The sequence below is a fragment of the Quercus robur genome, chromosome 5, assembly GCF_932294415.1.
Source record: "Quercus robur chromosome 5, dhQueRobu3.1, whole genome shotgun sequence".
In the NCBI taxonomy this organism is placed as follows: Eukaryota; Viridiplantae; Streptophyta; class Magnoliopsida; order Fagales; family Fagaceae; genus Quercus; species Quercus robur.
In genome coordinates this window covers 59,894,597-59,914,379 of record NC_065538.1, presented here as the reverse complement: position 1 = coordinate 59,914,379, position 19,783 = coordinate 59,894,597, and the positions used below count along the sequence as shown (strand labels likewise).

Here is a 19,783-nt window from a genome sequence, read left to right as displayed (position 1 = left end):
CATGGTATTGAATTCCAAAAATCCCATCATTTAGACACATTGAGATCCCAATACAATACCAATATCCCTGCGAGAGGGCTGTTATCCAAAGTTAAAAAGTTGATTTTGTAAAAGATGGTGTCAAAATAGATAAAATACGTTTTGGTGTTCTAAACGGTGCACCCATGCGCAAAGTTTATTTTGGAACTTGACCCTTGAATAGTATTACACCTAAGATATTGCTCCAAGTCTCAATCCTAGACAATCCAAGTGTTGGGGGCCGAACGCTAGGTTATGTTGTCAGATATTTATGATTTTTTTTTTTGTTTAATTTCCAAGCTAATTACAGAGTCACCTAATAGCTATTAAAGCCCATTTTGAGAATGAATAGACATTTCTAGGTAATAGTTATTAGAAAATCAAAATATAGCAAATTTCCAAGCTAATTAAACTTTTTAGAGTTAATTCTACGAATATAACAAAATCACACAACATTTTCACAATCAACCCACATAGGTCAAAATAAAATAAAATAATTTTATTAACTTATAACCGAACCCACCACAACACAAAACAAGGGTATTGATGTATTATGAAAATGATCTGAGATTTTGTTGCCTCTGTAGACTTTCTCCGCTTCTTTATCACCCAGAGCACAAAAATTTTATGAGCAGGATACGCAACAGCATAAAATATAAATAATGCCTTACGAAAAGCTAGAAGTCATAATTTTAGCCAAGTCTTATAAAATTTGTTTTCAAACAACTCAAAATAAATCTTTCGCAAGTCACGTAGAAAAGTACAAATTAGTTTCAAAATTGGGTAGTAATTGTATCTAATTTCCAATGTCCCAAAGCTCATTTGGAAATCACAACCATTGCAAGAGCAAAAACACCTGACTTGATAAGAAAAGCAAGCTCACAGCCTTCTTCCTCTTCTACCACCCTTTCTACGAGTGCTATCGCTAGGAATTGGAGTGACATCCTCTGAGACAAGTTAAATTATAAATCAAATCACCGAAAAAAAAAAAAAAAAGAAAAAAAAAAGAAAAAAGTCAACCTTAAAATGCAATGCATAATAGACATGCACTCCTAACGTCATTTCTTCAATTGGCTCCAAAAATCATACGTAAATTATATCCTTTAACAAATGCGAATTTTCCAGCCGCTTCCAAGGCAGGAAAATTTATAAATAATAATAAATAAATAAAAATGTTCAGGGTTCAAATTCCTCACCCCTTTCTTGCTCTAATTAGTTGCTTTGTTTACCATCATCATAGTAGCAAAACAATTTTATGGGGCAATGACTTCTTCCTTTAACATATTTTTCCCCTTATGTGCCAAACTTCAGCTATTAATCAAGGGTCCCCTACCCCTCTGAGCCATTGGCCTGTTTAATGGCAAGGCATTTTAGTGTTTAAGTGGTTATTATTTTCAAATTCCAAAAAGTTCTTGGGCTCAACAAACTGCTTATGAGCTAGCCTCTATTAAACCAAGCTTGAGTCTCAGATTTTAAAGCTTGAAACAAGCTTGATTAGATTGCTTGTATAATTTTTAGCAACCTAGGCTTAAGCAACACGCAACTTGGCTCAGCTTGTGTCACTCGCAACCCTAGCACCAATAACCACATTGTAAAATAATTAGTACTAAAACCTACCCAATACCCATTTCCAAACAAACTTCTCAAATCAACCATCTAGGGTTTTTTTTTGGTATAACTGCAAGAGCAGTATTTATATATACATAGTAAGTTCCTGGCCAATCTCTTGTGTGAAATATCTGGGGTGACATGTGCATTCTGGAAAAAATAGTTTTCACTAATCTGTCTACATGATGTGTGGTAAAGAAACGGTTATCGTAGGTAAACAATAAAATTGTGAAATTTTCCTTCTATGGAATTAGACCTTTACCTATACGTCCAATTTTCATTCCAGAACGAGCAAGTGCACGGAGAGCAGACTGTGCCCCAGGACCAGGTGTTTTGGTCTTGTTCCCACCAGTAGCACGGAGCTTGATATGCAAGGCAGTGATGCCAAGTTCCTGCATTATGAAAATTGAAACTTAGCAAAATAAATTTGTAAGAGAAGATATGACAATGCTATTTTCACATGATGAACAATTACTACAGACGCCAAGTCCCAACAAAAAAAATTATGTTCTAATGGCCCATAGAGCAAATAAATATTTGAATTTTCAAATCAAACTGAAAAGGGAACATCTTAGCCAAAAAAATAATAATAAATAAATAAATGAGCCCTTTATAGAAACATTAAAAGTCCATTAAGCGCTCATTTCCAAAACTAAAGCAACCTAATCAGCATAGGTTTCAGATTAGAAACTCAGTTGAAGAGGACTCTATAGAAAGCAGATAAAGACCTTGCATCTCTGAGAAACATCCTGTGCTGCAAGCATGGCAGCATATGGTGAAGACTCATCTCTGTCAGCTTTCACCTTCATCCCACCTGTATTTGAAAAAAAAGAAGATTATATAACAACCTACAAAGCAGTTTTTCAATCCACACAATGCAAACAATAAAATATTTCCAGTCATTCTTGGATTCTACTACAGGAATGAAGGTTGCCAGATTCTCTTAAACATACTGGTGAGATATTGATATGGCAAGTCAACAAAGTTTGGGTGTTAAAAAGAAAAACTTCCACTAGTTTTGAAACTTTGTCTGGATGGATGCACTATACATTAAAGTTCACATGCTAAAGTGTTAAACGAAAATTTTTAATACAATATGCAGATTAGAAGCCCATGAAGTAAAAGCATAAATATGGTGTCACACCTATCTACCAATATGCAGACATAATTTTCCAGGATGAAGGATTAATTCATCTAACAGATCCCATCATAACTCAATGGGATGTACCCTTTGGTCTATTCTATTTTTTTTTGATAGGTAAGAAAACATATTATTAAAAATATAGTAGCAGGAAAAATACACAAGGTTCACAATAGTGAACAAAGAAAGAGACCCTTTGGTCTATTCTATTTGAACACAATGAATGCCTCCTGCATAAACCTATAAATAGAGGATGACATACATAATATATAGCACCACGAAGAAAAAAATTCCATACCAGTAATGCGAACTAGTGTTTCTCTTCCTGACAGATCGGTCACATGCTGCAGATCAGAAATAGTTACACAATAGGCCAGAATCCAAGAAACATAATTTCAAGAGCAACAAACAGACACGTTATACTTACTATGAAGGTGTCATTAAATGATGCAAAAATGTGGGCGACACCAAAAACTTGTTCTCCTTCTCTGACTGCGGGTCCAAGAGTCACATTTTCTTCTTTTGGTTCCCTAGTCCTCCTCTTCGACTAGAAACACAATATATGAAACCAAGCGAGTCAGAAACCCAGCAATCTTACAATTCTAAAAATAGCTCTTACAAATGTAACCCAAATAAATATGTCCCATAGCTATTCTGATACTCAAGCCTTGGGTCACGGCATGGGGCTACAAAACCTCAAATAATATATTTTAGGCAAAATTATAAATAACACCCATTAAGTTGGTCAATTGCCATTGGTCTGTAAGTTCGCATTTACTATCACAGTTAATTCTTCCATCCATAACTCCTGTTAACTGTTAGAAACTAGTTTTTAATACTAAAAAACTATCAGAATGTCTCTTTTAAAAGATAGAAAAAAAAAAATAAATACAAATTACACCCATTCAGTTTGGTCAATTGTTATTTACTTATTTTGATCCTGAAAGTTTGCATTTTCTATCATTGTTAACAGCAACTTTTTTTACTTAATGGAGGAAGGACTAATGGCGGCCACACAACAAATATGAACTTACAGGACCAAAATGACAATGGACCAATCTTAAAGGGTGTACATTTTTGCCTATAATTTTAAAACAGAACCAATGAACAGAAATTACATTCGATATCTAAAATCGAGATGGGTTACCAACTTGAGCCTATTCAAAACTTTAAGAAAACTGAGACAACACATCACTCATCAACAAGAGCAGCAAGAAACAATTCAATTGAACTAGTCAATTTTCTTGCCCACATGCTCTTTTTTTTTTTTTTTTTTTTGCTTAAAACCCACATGCTAATATTTACATAAAAGTGAAGCTGAGGAAATGTTTCATAACATAGATATTAAAAAAAAAAAAAAAAAATCACATCCATGTTACATTGAGATTTAAACCCTTTTAAACATTTGAAGCTATCCAGTACATATTCCACTAATAACTCAAAAACAAGCTAAATTCATTTAAATAATAATTAAATACTCAATAATTAAAAATTTACATCCTCAATTTCTCGAAGGCCATAATTCTAAAACCCATCAATTTTTGCAAATAGCCTATTTGAAATTTAAAAAATCAATTTCTCAATCTATGCATAGAAAAAACAAGATTCTAGATCTGAAATGAAACAACGAATCTAAGGCTTCACATGCAATTGAAGGTCCAGATAGAGAAGGGTGAATCAGATAATAAACAATAACGAAATTTGAGGAACAGAAAATAGCTTCGAGATTAGCTTACCATGGCTTCGAAATGATGGGATTGAGAACTCTAGGGTTTTTGAGGAGGCTCTGTTGGTTCTTTCAGCTGCGAAAACCCTAGGAAGGTGGAGAAGAGAGAAACGTATTTAGACAGCGTCGTTTTATATGACTAGATGGATTAGGGTTTTGTTACGACGAAAGTCAGTCAGGAATTGGATTTACAGAAATGTCCTTCACTTTTCTTTAATTAATTATTATTGAGCATCTCAGTATTTAGATTTTTTTTTTTCCTTTCTTTTTATTTTTTTGTTGTTTTTGTTAAAAATTTCAATTCTTGCTCAGGCTCTTATATATTACTCCATTATTATTATTATTATTTTAAAGTATCTAATATACAGCATACTTTAACAATTTTATTTATGTAAACTAGTTGAAAACCCGTATAAACTGTAAAGTATGGATAAGTTGAACATAATATAATTTTTTCTCTTTTATTTCTTGTTTATATATGAAATTTAATTTTTTAGAAAAAAAATTAATTATTGTGATAATTATGAATAGACAATTAGTAGGATTGTGATTATATATGAAACTATATATTACAGCATTAAATATTTATTATAATTCTATTTGTATACTGAATGAATTATATATAGTAATAAGTTTAAAGAAATGATTTAGTAAAATTCAAATGGATTTTAAATGTAAAATAAAATCTAAATTCAATTAATATATATATTAAAATAATTACATGTAAAATTTTTTTTTTTTTATAAATTACCTATAAACTCGTGAGGTCTTAAAAGTTTATGTTATATAATATTATGAAATCATACAAAATTTAAATGTCTTCAGTTTTATATATACCAGCATGTAACCGGCACTAGGTGCGCCTACAATTCTACAATACACTAATATTTGTAGATCCTTTATCTCAACAAAAAAAAAAAAAAAAAAAAAAAAAATTGTAGATTATATGTTTAGCTATAGTTTATAAATATTTTTAGGTTGTATTTTTTATATTAAATCTCTTTCTACTGTAACTTATATTTAACTTAAACCAGCAATCGAAAAAAAAAAAAAAAAAAACTTAAATCGTGATAATTTCATATAATTTTTTGTTAGCACTTATTTTAAATATTCTATTATACAATTTCAAGGAGGTGTTTTGATCTTAATCAACATGTTTCTACTTACAATTTGGTTAATAACAAATATTTATCACTTTTTTGGAATCTTTAGAAGCCATTGAAAGAACCAATCCACTTAATCTATTTCTTATATTTATGTACTAAAAAATGAAAATATTACAGAAACACCATGAACTTCACAAGGTAGCACATAATCAGTGTTGAAGGCCATTTGTGAAAGCTCAGGTAGACAGAAGGAAAGCCCAATAATAAGGGCAACAAAGAATTGACAAAATAGATAGCAAAAAACCATTAGGCCCAAGCGGCAGGAATAATGGATCACAGGCCCAACAAATAAACAAATGGGTCTTGAAGAGGCAAACGGGCTCAAAGAAGCCAGGAAAGAAAGAAATATCATCCCATGGGCAATGTATGAGAAAGAAAAGCGAGAAAGGGCTGCCGCAGGCCCAAGGCAATGCAAACTAAGAGAGTAAGGGGTTTATGGCAGGCCCATGAACCCCAAGGATGAGAATAAGGTTATTGGGCTAGGGAAGCCCAATGAAGTTAGTAAAAAGCCCATGAGAGTGTGGAATTAGCAAATGGGCCGAGGAAACCCCAAAGAAAGCAAACGGGCCGTGGATGCCAAAAGGGACATAGGAGCCCATAAGTAAAAGCAAAACAGTGGCCATGACAAGCCACTGAGAGAAGGAATGAACGGCTGGTCCAAAAGAGGTCCAGCAGGATTAAGTTATTATAACAGGAATAACAATTCAACGTTCTAAGAAATAAAGAAAATCGAGAGTGGGCCAAAGAAATGTGAGGCCCATCATCAGATAAAGTCCAGCTCTTGAATGGAGCGAGAAACCAAAGAAAAGCCCACATAAAAGGTCAAAAAACACGGACGGATAGCCTCCAGATCACGACAAACGCATGAGCAGCAGGCAGACTTTTGGACATATCTGAAAGGAAAGCACGTGCAAGGCCTAGGCACCACCAGCTTGTACCCAGCCAATATGGGACGTGGTGGGGCCATGGGCCAGAGGTAAGAGGTAAAGGGGGTATGGTTTGGTGGTGGGGAAAGGGGAAAAGATCTATTTTGTGGCTCCTGCCCAAGCCCTTTTGGGAGGTACGTCCTGCTGGGAAGACAGACCACCCAAAAAAGGCAAGGTTGAGGGGGGAACCGTTAGGTGCATGCCTTGAGGGAAAGAGAGAGAAAGCATTTATGTCGTGGCAGGTAAGAGTGCTATGGTGGACTGAGGAATGAAACAAACCTGCCTTTGTCTGGCAAGGGTGAGTGTCACACAGACTTGGTGGTCGGCAAGTACACCCAGACCAGACAAAGGTGGTTAAGGGGTAAAGTGGTAAAACATTGGCCACGGCAGGCACTATAAAAGGGCCCTTGCCGTGCCTTGAAAAAATGATCGAAAAACAGAGCATTCACGGAGTAAAAAAAAGAAAAACAGAGTAAAAAGAAAAGAAAAAAGATAAGGAAGAAAACAGAGAAGAAAAGAGAGGAAATTGAGGAAAAAAGAGAGTTAGTTTAATGGGCATGCACCAGTAGATCGGTTTCCCTCTCTCCCCCTTCAAATCCTGCTTTCTTCCAAATCGTAATAAGGATTCCTTATGGGCAATAACCATTCAGGTCCGACTCCCTCAAAGTCATTAATCCCCACGGCAGGATCTTTTCCTGGGAGATTATTTGCATTGAGAGGAGGCGTTCTCCCCTCTTTGGTTTTGCTTCGGCGGACCAAACTTAAAACTTGATTTATGCCTATTGTTGATTAGTTCATATTATTTTCTTTCTCCTTTATTTTTTTTGTGAATGACATTATCACAACTGTAATTATGTTTTATAAGTAGGGATTACTTAGTCATTTATTTAAATAGTCAGAATACTCTGTTTTTGTTATTATTATTATATCTGCCTGCCGTAACTTATCTGAAACAGTTCTGCTTGCTGTAAATCTATTCTTGGCAGATAAGACATAAGTTTGTGCACAAACCGACCCAAGTTGAGTTACAATTGGACCGGCCCCAACTCCTTTACTCAGAAACATTTGGGCCCATTACCGCAAGAGGCAGCTCAGCCCAACGCACAATACGCACAAAAGGCCCCTACAATCAGAACCACAAAACTTTTTATTAGCAACCCATAGAGTCAAATTTTGACTAGACAAAAAAAAAAAAAAAAAAATACAAAAACAAAAACAAAAACAAAAACCTAGGTTGCTGGTGGGACACACCAATATGAGCACAAGGTTTAGTTGTAGAAATCAGGGTGTGCTAGTGATGCGGGGGTCCATTCTCTTTAATTCATGCCTCCGTTGTAAATTGTTCTAGCATGAGCATCCATGACCTATAAAATAAAGATAATTTGTAATGAACTAATTACAAGAGGGTTAAAATATAAGGCTAATTATGTAAACTAGCCTCTGAGCACGTGCTCACGCGCGTGCTCAGAGGCTCTTCTATTTTTTGTGTAAGGATTAATAATTTGCATTTATTATAATTTGAGATTTCTACTTTTTCCAATTAAAAAAAAAAAACACTAATGGTGTAATGAAATTTTTTTTAAAAAAAAAATTGAAAAAAAAGGAGGACAGAAGAAACAAATACATCGTAATGAAGTTAAAAAAAAAAAAAAAAAAAATACGTGGGGTGAGTTTTGTAGACTGGAGGAGTTTTAAAACTAACAGAAGAGTAATCCTATTTTGTAGAGAGTTAGTGAGTAGAAGTAGGAATTTAAATCAACGTAAAAGTAGGAATTTATTATTTTTGTCAATTTATTATTATAACCCCATTTTTAAGTTTTAAGTAGGGGTATTTTTGACAGTAAAAAAAAACAATAACTAACTTTCTTTTTTCAATTTACTATTTTAACCCCATTTTTAAGTTGTTAATTAATTAATTTAGGGGTATTTTTGACAGGAAAAAAAGCAATAACCAACTTTCTGAATCCTCTTAATATATACAGATATTGGAGTATATTTTATTTATATATATTTCATGCATATCAATATTTAAAATATTCCACACATATGGAAAATCTCTATAAAATATGCCCATATTTTACATGAAAGGTATTTAAGATGCTAATAACATAGTTAATATTTTATGATTTTGCACAATCATTGTGATATTTATACAAATAAACTAATTCATATGAAGCTAAATTGTTAAAAACACACAAATATGAAATTGATAGCTTTGGAATTAAGTTACTAAAGCTCTTCACAAACTTGATGTTAAAAACCGTAAATTTGGAAAATAAATGTAAAGATTTATCACATAATACTGAACAACTGAGTCACTCCCATTCAGCAAAAGGGGCACACCTGCTCCATATGCACTCCACTCCTCAAAGGACTCCCATAGATCGCCAAGCACGAAGTACGGATACAACACAGCTGGCACACAGTTCTCCATCCCCTCACGCTCGTCTAATATTAACCCAAACAATGCCATTAATAAATATAAAACAATTCACAAGTAAATTTTAAAAAAAAAAAAAAAAAAAAAAAAAGCCTTCAACTAATTCCATTTTATGAACTTCAATTCTTAACATCAAATAACCCGATTTCTATAAAATTTAATCTAGCTCAATTGAGTCAGATGGCCACACCGCTGTTATTTACTAAATATCCCAAATGGGTCAAGGATTTAAAACTCTTTTTTGGATAGGTCAGATGGCCATACCAAACTTTGTTCAAACTAGTTCACGAGAAAAGAACCACCACTGTAGAAAGAAAAAATGATAGAGATAATAGCATAGACAGTTTTTTGAAACTTTATGAAAAAATTAAAGCTTTAAATTCAGAACAAGAAAGAAACTTTGAACCCCATCAAAGATCATCTTTAGTGACAGATAATTGGCATGATAGAAAAAATAGTAGCTTAGTAAGCACTGACAGATACATAAACAGTAATAGAAAAGACTATAGCCAAGAAATGCAAAAGATGATAGACGTAGTAAAAGTGAGAAGTTCAATAGAAAGACAAGGAAATAATAATAAGAAAGATGACACAATAGAAACAATACAAGAGTTGAAGCTAGAAGGAGACAAAGAAAAAGGAATAATACGGAAAGGCATAGTAAAAGAGATGTTAGAAAGAATAGAAAGACAACAAACCAATTCAAAAGGCATAGTAATATTTGACTCTACTTTTTTGTATAGGCACCAACATAAAGTCCAATCTCCTCGTACAGAAGAACTTAGTAGAAAAGGCATAAAAGACGGAAATATGGATACAATCTTTTGTAATCAATATGCATGGACTGACAGTATATGGACTGACTGTATGATAGAAGTATCAAACAAAATTATAATAAATGACATATTTACACCCTTTATAGTATCCTTAAATATTCATATAACAGATATTTTAATAAAAGAAGTTTTAACAGATTCTCCTTTATTAATCACTAAAGAAAACATTAATTGTGATAATTTCTTGAATAATGACAGATTTAATTTCCTGACAGGCAGAATTAATTATAACCCCCTGACAAATTTTCCTATTAATGAAAGACTTTATGGAGAAGCTTTATTTCACATATTACTGCAAAATGAGAGATATGGTATTGTATACAGGACAAATAAAATCATAGTAGACCTTGTGAGTATTTTGAATTCTAGCCACTCAGACACCAATAGACTTTATCATGATACTACTACTCAGCAAGAGCACAAAAGTGTACAAAGAAAAGTTTGTTTTATTATAAATGCTTTTCTTGCTTTTCCTATAAAACATTTTGAAAAGACTTTACAAAAGGATATTGACAGAAAAGTTTTTAAAATAAATTTTATAGAAGCTTTGCAAGAAAATATTTATTTTCAAGATCATTTTTCAAGACGTAATCCTTTTCCCAAAACCCATTTGTAGACTACTATGAGTAAAAGAACCTCCCAAGCAGACATGAAAGGAAAATTTATTGCTGGTTTACCTTACTTCTTTGCTCAAAAAGTTAGACTTGATTTAGCCAATAATGATGACAGAACTATAGACTATCCTAAATTAACATATGGTGACATAATATCTTCAATCAATAAGACAGGCTTATGGTTATGTAATGATTTAAGATTGAAAAATCAGATAGAGAAAGAAAAAAGATATGCTAAAAAAGAGCTAGGAACATTTTGTGAGCAATATGGTTTTGAACCATTGATTGCTCCTTCTAGGAAAAGAACAAAAGAAAAGAAAAATGCAGATAGATACAAGAATAATGACAGAAGATATCATAAAAGTTGGACTAAAGAAAAGAAAGAAGAATCCAAAAGAAAGAAATGTGATAGATATAAAGAAAGAGACATTATTTGCTTCAAATGTGGCAAAAAGGGACATACTAGTAGATACTGTAACTTTCAAAGAAAGATTAATAAACTTGACATATCAGGAAAGTTAAAAGATAAATTAATGAGTATAATAGAACAGACAGATAGTGATGAAACAGACAATGAAATTCACCAGATAGACAATGATGATACCACCTCATCATCAACAGATATTTCTTCAGATAATGGAAAAGTTAAATTATGTGATTGCAATAATCCTGATAATTGTTATTGTAAAAGAAAACTAAAAATAAGTGTTTTAACAAAACAAGAAAATATGATAATGGACTTAATAGACAGACTTCCGGATTTACAATCTAAAAAAGATTATTTATCTAAATTGAAAGAATCTTTAGCTCAAACTGACAGGCCAGAAATAGATTTGAAAGATTATAAGTCAACTTATAATTTTGCAGGAATTATTGATAGATTCAAACCCAGTAAACCTGTAACAATAACAGATTTACAGATAGATGTCAATAACCTAAGAAAAGAATTAAATGAATTAAAATCAGAAAATTTCATTTTAAAGGACATGATTGATCAGATAGCCGCAAAAGTAATTAGTGTAAAGGATAGAATAAGATATGGTAATGAATCTTTGACAGACTCCTCTCTTCCCGACAGAAATAATTATACGGATAAAAGTTTTCATAAAGATGAATATAAAGACGAATTTTTAAATATGATTGATAGAATGGTATTCCAGAAATGGTATACTGAAATAACTTTGGTTGTTCATAAAGAATTTTCGTTAACAGTTGTTGCACTTGTTGATTATGGTGCTGATATGAATTGCATTCAAGAAGGATTAATACCTTCCAAATATTATGAATCAACAACAGACAGATTAACCCAGGCCAATGGCGATAGACTTAAAATCAGCAATAAATTAACTAAGGCATATATACACAATAATGGAATCAATTTCAGAACACCTTTCTTTTTGACAGACAAGTTGTCCTCTAAAGTTATTCTAGGGAATCCCTTTTTAACTTTACTTTATCCTTTTTCCACGACAATCAATGGAATATGTACTAATATCTTGGAAACGGAAGTAAATTTTAAGTTCATCCTACCTCCAATCCCTAAGGATATACATTTGCTAAAAGAAATCTCAATATTTAAGAACATAAATACTGATGAGCCAGTAACAGATAATGATGAGATTACAACAAATGAGTTTATTACTAATCCAAAGGTAGATGATATTACTCTACCCAGTAGCACTTAAGTATATGTATATATATATATATATATATATATTATTTTCAAAAACAAGTATCTCTTCAAAAAGTTTATTTAAAGTTTGCTTTCAAAAGGATTTTCTGTAATCTATGCCCTTCCCTGATCATCCCGAAATCCTATGTCCCTCTCAGAAATAGACAGACTTTTGAAATGTCCCTTTGTTAAACTCCCTTTGTAGAATTTGAAACTACGACAGATGCATGAAGGCCTTCTATTAAGGTGTACTTGCACAATTTGTTAATTTTAAAATTAACGGTCAATTGCTTGGCAAGCAAGATAGCCATTCTAAGGCTAATAATAGACCACATTTTGCCAAAATAGAAATCCCCAATGAAGATTTCAAACAGAGCATGAAGGCGTCTCAATAGAGACAATATCCCTTCAAGTAGTGATTTGCAGAATGTCCAGATAGATTCCTATTCATCAGCATGACAGATTACTATTCACCAGCATGTGTGAATAGCTTCTAGAAACTCTACGAAGATTCCATGAGCAATAAGATAATTCTAATTTGCGGAGACAAATTGGCAAACAAGGATAAACATAACAGATCACTATTCACTAGCAGTATAGATCACTATTCACTAGCAGTATAGATCACTATTCACCTTGAATGCGTGCAGACAAATCCAAGACAGTCTAAAGATACAGGCAGATTTTCACTACTATTTACTAGCATGCGGACAGATTCTCAGACAGATTCCCAGACAGACAGAACACTGTTCACTTGCATGCGACAGAAAGTATCCTGACAGATTCCGATTCTTAGAATATATGGTTCTTATCGACAGTTTAACTTGATTTAACTTTACCTGCTCAGGTTAATTTACAATGGTTCACTACATCTACAAAAGAGATGGACTACGCAAACAGAAAACAGGCTTCTAAATTCCAGTTTCTAAGTAGACTCCAAATAGACTTCTAAGATTCCAAGCTTTAGAAAGACTTTATAATAGCCCTCTTTCTCCCTCTCTCTGAAAGACTTTTGTACTCTACTTTCCTTTTGTAATCTTCCCTTTAGACAACCTTGTAACCTTTTAGTTTTAAGACAGTTTTATTTTGTAATCTTGTAACTCTTCAGACAGTGTTTATTTTCAAGCTTGTATCAAAGATAGTTGTTTTCAAGTTTATCAGAGACTGAAGTTTTTATTCATGTAATATTTTATTAGTTTCAGTTTTCATATTCCATACTCCATTTTAACCTTATTTTGAATATGTCATCATTTTCTTCTTTATCATCTATGGAATATGAAAACTGAAACTAATAAAATCTTACTTGAATAAAAATTTCTGTCTCTGATAAACTTGAAAACAACTGTCTTTGATACAAGCTTGAAAATAAACACTGTCTGAAGAGTTACAAGATTACAAAATAAAATTGTCTTAAAACTAAAAGGTTACAAGGTTGTCTAAAGGGAAGATTACAAGATTACAAAAGGAAAGTAGAGTACAAAAGTCTATCGGAGAGAAGGAGAGGGAAAGCTATTACAAAGTCTCTCTAAAGCTTGGAATCTTTTGGAAATCTAGAAACTAGAACTTAGAAGCCTCTTTTCTGTCTGCGTAGTCCGTCTCTTTTATAGATGTAGTGAACCATGGTAAATTAACCTGAGTAGGTAAAGTTAACTCAAGTTAAATTGTTGGTAGGAACCATATATTCTGAGAATTGGAATCTGTCTGAGAATCTGTACGCATGCTAGTAAATAGTAGTGAAAAATCTGCCTGTATCTGTTTTGGGTATCTTGGATTTGTCTAGAAACTATTTACGCGTGCTGGTGAATAGTGATCTGTCACAGTGAATAGTGGTTTGTCGCCGTTGATGAATAGTGATCTGTCGTAGCTGTTTGTCCGAGACAGCATTCTGTCTTTCTTGGAGCATCTAATCTGTATCCGCATAGTTATCATAGTCCAGCGGATCAGAATTATCCTCATACTGCTCATGCTCATGAACTACTCCATAATTACTACATAGAACGTAGTATGAAATAGGAAGATAAATAGGAACATGATCCTTTGCTGTCATCTGTCTAGGATCCTTAACATTCTTTCTTCTTCCAAAAAGCCTCCTTGCTGAAGGTCTTGGACCATATACGGCTATTCTGTCAGTGTAGCTGAATAAGTGGAAGCCTCTGTCTAATTCTTTCTGTATTTCATAAATCTTGTTACTCATGAAATTAGACCATTCTTGAGCCAGAGCATCCGGATCATCAAGTGATAAATAAGTATCTCCCGTATACCAGTTGTATTCAGGGATATATCCCCAATTATGGATAAGGACCAGAATGTGTGTTGGCTGAACTTCCATATAATAACTATTGTCCCAAACTGGAAGAGTACTCCATATAGTAATCCTCATATAATTAAGTCCTCCAATTTGTGCGGCCACTTCTTGGATGACTTTAGGAAATAAACTAATCTATCTTTCAGAAGTGCCTATACAAAAAAGTAATGGGGAAATAGGAACAAATCTCTGTCTCTTTCTTTTGCCTCGATTTCCTTTTTTCGTTTTCTCTTTCCTTAATAAAAAATTGGAATCTTTAGAAGCCATTGAAAGAACCACCACCATAGAAGGGAAAAATGATAGAGATAATAGAATTGACAGTTTTTTGGAACTTTATGAAAAAATTAAATCTTTAAATTCAGAACAAGAAAGAAACTTTGAACCCCATCAAAGATCATCTTTAGTGACAGATAATTGGTATGATAGAAAAAATAGTAGCTTAGCAAGCACTGACAGATTCATAAATAGTAATAGAAAAGACTATAGTCAAGAAGTGCAAAGGATGATAGACGTAGTAAAAGTAAGAAATTCAATAGAAAGTCAAGATAATAATGATAGGATAGATGACATCATAGAAACAATACAAGAGATGAAGCTAGAAAGAGACAAAGAAAAATGAATAATAAAGAAAGGTATAGTAAAAGAGATGTTAGAAAGAATAGAAAGACAACAAACCAATTTAAAAGATGGAACTCTACGTAAAGAGTTAGATATAGGAAAAGACATAGTAAAAGAAAGAATTATGATAAGGAAAGAGAAAAGATGATAGTCTAGAAAAGACAAATAATAGTCCTAGAAATAATGATGATAGTTCAAAAGAATTGTATGAAAGACAAAATAATGAAATGATATGTAGGAAGTTAGATACAAAAGAGATAGAAAGAGATAGTGTAGTAAAAGTAATCAACAAAGAAAGAAAAGATAGTTCCAAAAAGAGTAATAGTTTTAAAGAAGAAATTGATGAGAAACTTAAATCAATTGATAGAACTGAAAATAACAGTTTAATAGAATTGGCTGAAAAGATAGAAATTTTAAATTTACCAATAGAGACGAAAGAAATGGAAAAGGACATAACAGTTTTAGAGATTACTGAGTTATCAGAAAATGAGAAAACTAACAGACATGTTAGAAATATTATTTGTCATAAATGTAAAGAATATGGGCATACTAAAAAACAATGTGACAGACATAATAAAATTGTTAAACAAATAAGTAAATTAGAATTTGAGAAAGACATAATAAATGAATTAATGGAAATATTTAGTGTTAAGCAAAAAGAGATAGATCAAGTAATGAAAAAGGAAGAATTAAAATCAACCAACCCACTTAAAATTAATAAAAGAAAAATAAAGCAAAAAGACATAATAATGAAATTGATAAAAAAATCTACCAAATCATCATACAGACAAGAAAGAATATTTGTTAAAATTGAGAGATTTTATAGAAATACCTATTGCTTGTATTAGGTGTAGGAAATATGGACACCATGTTACGGATTGTAGAAAGAAAGAAAAAGACAAGAAAGAAAAGATAAAAATAAAAATAGAATAAGATGATGTAGATATAAAATCAGTAATGCTACAAGACTTAATGACAGAAGTAAAAATGGTAAAACAAGAGATTAAAGAAATTAAAGAAGATAATTCCACATAAATAAATGAACATAATATTATAAAAATAATAAATTTAAAAGAATTTTCTAAACCCATGATTGACCCACCTTTATTATAGAAAGATAATGGCAATAGACAGAATTTCTTGAGTTTAATTGACAGAGTAATTTTCCAAAAATGGCACATAGAAATTACTTTAGTAATTAATAAAGAATTCTCCTTGATAGAAATTGCTTTAATAGGCTCAGGAGCTGACATGAATTGTATACAAGAAGGATTAATACCCTTAAAGTATTATGAAAAATCATCTGAAAGATTAACTCAGGCTAATGGTGAAAATCTCATAATTAATTACAAAATACCAAATGTTCATATATGTAATGATGGAGTATGTTTTGAAACTGTTTTCATTTTAATTAAAGACCTTTCTTCTAAGATTATTTTAGGAAATCCCTTTATGGCCTTACTTTATCCCTTTATAACAACAGCCGAAGGAATTAAAACTAATGTGTTAGGAAAAGATATATTTTTTAAATTTATTTTACCACCCATCCCCAAAGAAATCTATTCACTAGATAATATTTCCATAATAAAAGAAATTGATAAAGAAAGAATTTACAGGAAAAACAGACATTTATTATCCTTAAAGTCAGAAATAATATATGAAAGAATTGCTGATCAATTGACAAATCCTATATTAAAACATAAAATAGAAGTTTTCAGACAACAAATTGAGACAGAAATTTGTTCTAATCTCCCTACTGCTTTTTGGCATAGACATCGACATATAGTACAATTACCTTATGAAAAGGACTTCGGTGAAAGATAGATACCTACTAAGGCTAGACCAATACAAATGAATAATGAATTACTAGAACACTGTAAAAAAGAAATTGAAGATCTTTTAAATAAAAGTTTAATCAGGAAAAGCAAGTCTTCCTGGAGTTGTGCTGCTTTTTACATTAATAAACAGGCAGAATTGGAACGAGGAGTTCCAAGATTGGTTATAAATTATAAACCTTTAAATAAAGTGTTACAATGGATAATATATCCTATTCCTAATAAGAAAGATCTACTTGACAGACTACATGAAGCAACCATATTTTCCAAATTTGATATGAAAAGTGGTTTTTGGCAGGTACAGATAGATGAGAAAGACAGATATAAAACTACTTTTACAGTTCCTTTTTGGTCATTATGAATGGAATGTCATGCCTTTTGGGTTAAAAAATGCACCTAGTGAATTTCAAAATATAATGAATGATATATTTAAACCTTTTACAGACTTTTCAATTGTTTATATAGATGATGTTTTAATTTTTTCTAAATCAATTGATGACCATTGGAAACATTTGGACATATTTGTTAAAGTAATTAAACATAATGGATTAGTTGTTTCAGCCACTACGATAAATTTGTTTAAAGATAAAATCCGATTTTTAGGTCATAATATTTATAGGGGAACCTTAAGTCCCATTGGCAGAGCTATTCAATTTGCATATAAATTCCCAGATGAAATAAAAGATAAAAATCAACTACAAAGATTTCTTGGCAATCTAAATTATGTTTCAGACTATTTTCAAGGATTAAGAAAGATATGTAGGCCTTTATATAAAAGGCTAGAGAAAAATCCCCCTCCATGGACAGAAAAACATACTTTGATAGTTAGACAGATAAAAAAATATGTTAAGCAACTTCCTTGTATTGTTATTCCTTCTCCCAATACTTTTAAAATTGTTGAGACAGATGCTTTTGACATAGGTTATGGTGAGATTCTAAAACAGGTAGCAAAAAATGATAATAGAGAACAGATTGTGAGATTCCATTCTGGCTCTTAGACAGCTACCCAGCAGAATTACAGCACTATTAAGAAAGAAATTTTATCTATTATACTATGTGTTTCAAAATTCCAAAATGACCTTTTTAATCAAAAGTTTTTAATCAGAGTTGATTGTAAAAGTGCTAAAGAAGTTTTACAGAAAGATGTTCAAAATCTTGTTTCCAAACAAAGTTTTGCTAGATGGCAGGCTATTTTAAGTGTTTTTGATTTTGATATTGAATATATTAAAGGAGAATCTAATTCTATTCCTGATTTCCTAACTCGTGAATTCCTACAGGGAAGATGAGATCCCCTGCAGAAAGAACAACTCCTAAGTTAATTTACCATGGTTCACTACATCTATAAAAGAAACAGACTACCCAGGAGAGAGCACAACAATAATATAAAAGCATAAACAATGATAAAATAGATGATAAAAAAAGAAAATAGCAAAATAGATATATTCAAAATAAGGTTAAAATGGAGTATGGAATATGAAAACTGAAACTAATAAAATCTTACTTGAATAAAAACTTCTGTCTTTGATAAGCTTGAAAACAACTGTCTTTGGTACAAGCTTGAAAATAAATACTGTCTGAAGAGTTACAAGATTACAAAATAAAACTGTCTTAAAACTAAAAGGTTACAAGGTTGTCTGAAGGGAAGATTACAAGATTACAAAAGGAAAGTAGAGTACAAAGTCTTTCGAAGAGAAGGAGAGGGAAAGCTATTACAAAGTCTTTCTAAAGCTTGGAATCTTTTGGAAGTCTAGAAACTGGAATTTAGAAGCCTATCTTCTGTCTGCGTAGTCCGTCTCTTTTATAGATGTAGTGAACCATTGTAAATTAACCTGAGTAGGTAAAGTTAACTCAAGTTAAACTGTCGGTAAGAAGCATATATTCTGAGAATCGGAATCTGTCAGGATACTTTCTGTCGCATGCAAGTGAACATTGTTCTGTCTATCTGGGAATCTGTCTAAGAATCTGTCCGCATGCTAGTAAACAGTAGTGAAAATTTGTCTGTATCTCTGGACTGTCTTGGATTTTTCTGCACGCATGCCAGTGAATAGTGATCTATACTGCTAGTGAATAGTGATCTGTACTAGTGAATAGTGATCTGTTATGTTTATCCCTGTCTGCCAATCTGTCTCCGCAAATTAGAATTATCTTATTGCTCATGGAATCTTCGTAGAGTTTCTGGAAGCTATTCACACATGCTGGTGAATAGTAATCTGTCATGCTAATGAATAGTAATCTATCTGGACATTCTGCAAATCACTACTTGAAGGAATATTGTCTCTATTGAGACGCCTTCATGCTCTATTTGAAATCTTCATTGGGGATTTCTATTTTGGCAAAATGTGGTCTGTTATTAGCCTTAGAATGGCAATCTTGCTTGCCAAGCAATTGACTGTTAATTTTAAAATTAACAAATTGTGCAAGTATGCCTTAATAGAAGGCCTTCATGCATCTGTCGTAGTTTCAAATTCTACAAAGGGAGTTTAACAAAGGGACATTTCAAAAGTCTATCTATTTCTGAGAGGGACATAGGATTTTAGGAAGATCAGGGAAGGGCATAGATTACAGAAAATCTTTCTGAAAGCAAACTTTAAATAAACTTTCTGAAGAGATAATTGTTTTTGAAAATAATATATATATATATATATACTTAAGTGAAAATAATATATATATATATACATATACTTAAGTGCTACTGGGTAGAGTAATATCATCTACCTTTGGATTAGTAGTAAACTCATTTGTTGTAATCTCATCACTATCTGCTACTGGCTCATCAGTATTTATGTTCTTAAATATTGAGATTTCTTTTAGCAAATGTATATCCTTAGGGATTGGAGGTAGGATGAACTTAAAATTGACTTCCGTTTCCAAGATATTA

At 32.1% G+C, this 19,783-nt stretch overlaps 1 protein-coding gene across 1 annotated transcript; it reads right to left on the bottom strand.

The window, feature by feature from the left end:
• Positions 1-667: 667 nt before the first annotated feature.
• On the bottom strand, positions 668-4,671 carry LOC126726499 (40S ribosomal protein S14-3). Its single transcript, XM_050431763.1, has 6 exons — positions 4,504-4,671; positions 3,195-3,314; positions 3,066-3,111; positions 2,355-2,440; positions 1,889-2,018; positions 668-965 (listed from the first exon to the last, which is right to left on the bottom strand). The coding sequence occupies exons 1-6, from the start codon at positions 4,504-4,506 to the stop codon at positions 898-900; spliced, it is 453 nt and encodes a 150-aa protein (XP_050287720.1). The 5' UTR covers positions 4,507-4,671; the 3' UTR covers positions 668-897.
• Positions 4,672-19,783: the final 15,112 nt, after the last annotated feature.

Excerpts from the sequence above, each read along its gene's own strand:
- LOC126726499 (XM_050431763.1), bottom strand. Across the intron at positions 2,441-3,065 it reads AACACTAGTTCGCATTACTG|GTGGGATGAAGGTGAAAGCT; the intron begins GTATGGAATTTT and ends TTTCAAATACAG. Across the intron at positions 966-1,888 it reads AATGAAAATTGGACGTATAG|AGGATGTCACTCCAATTCCT; the intron begins GTAAAGGTCTAA and ends AACTTGTCTCAG.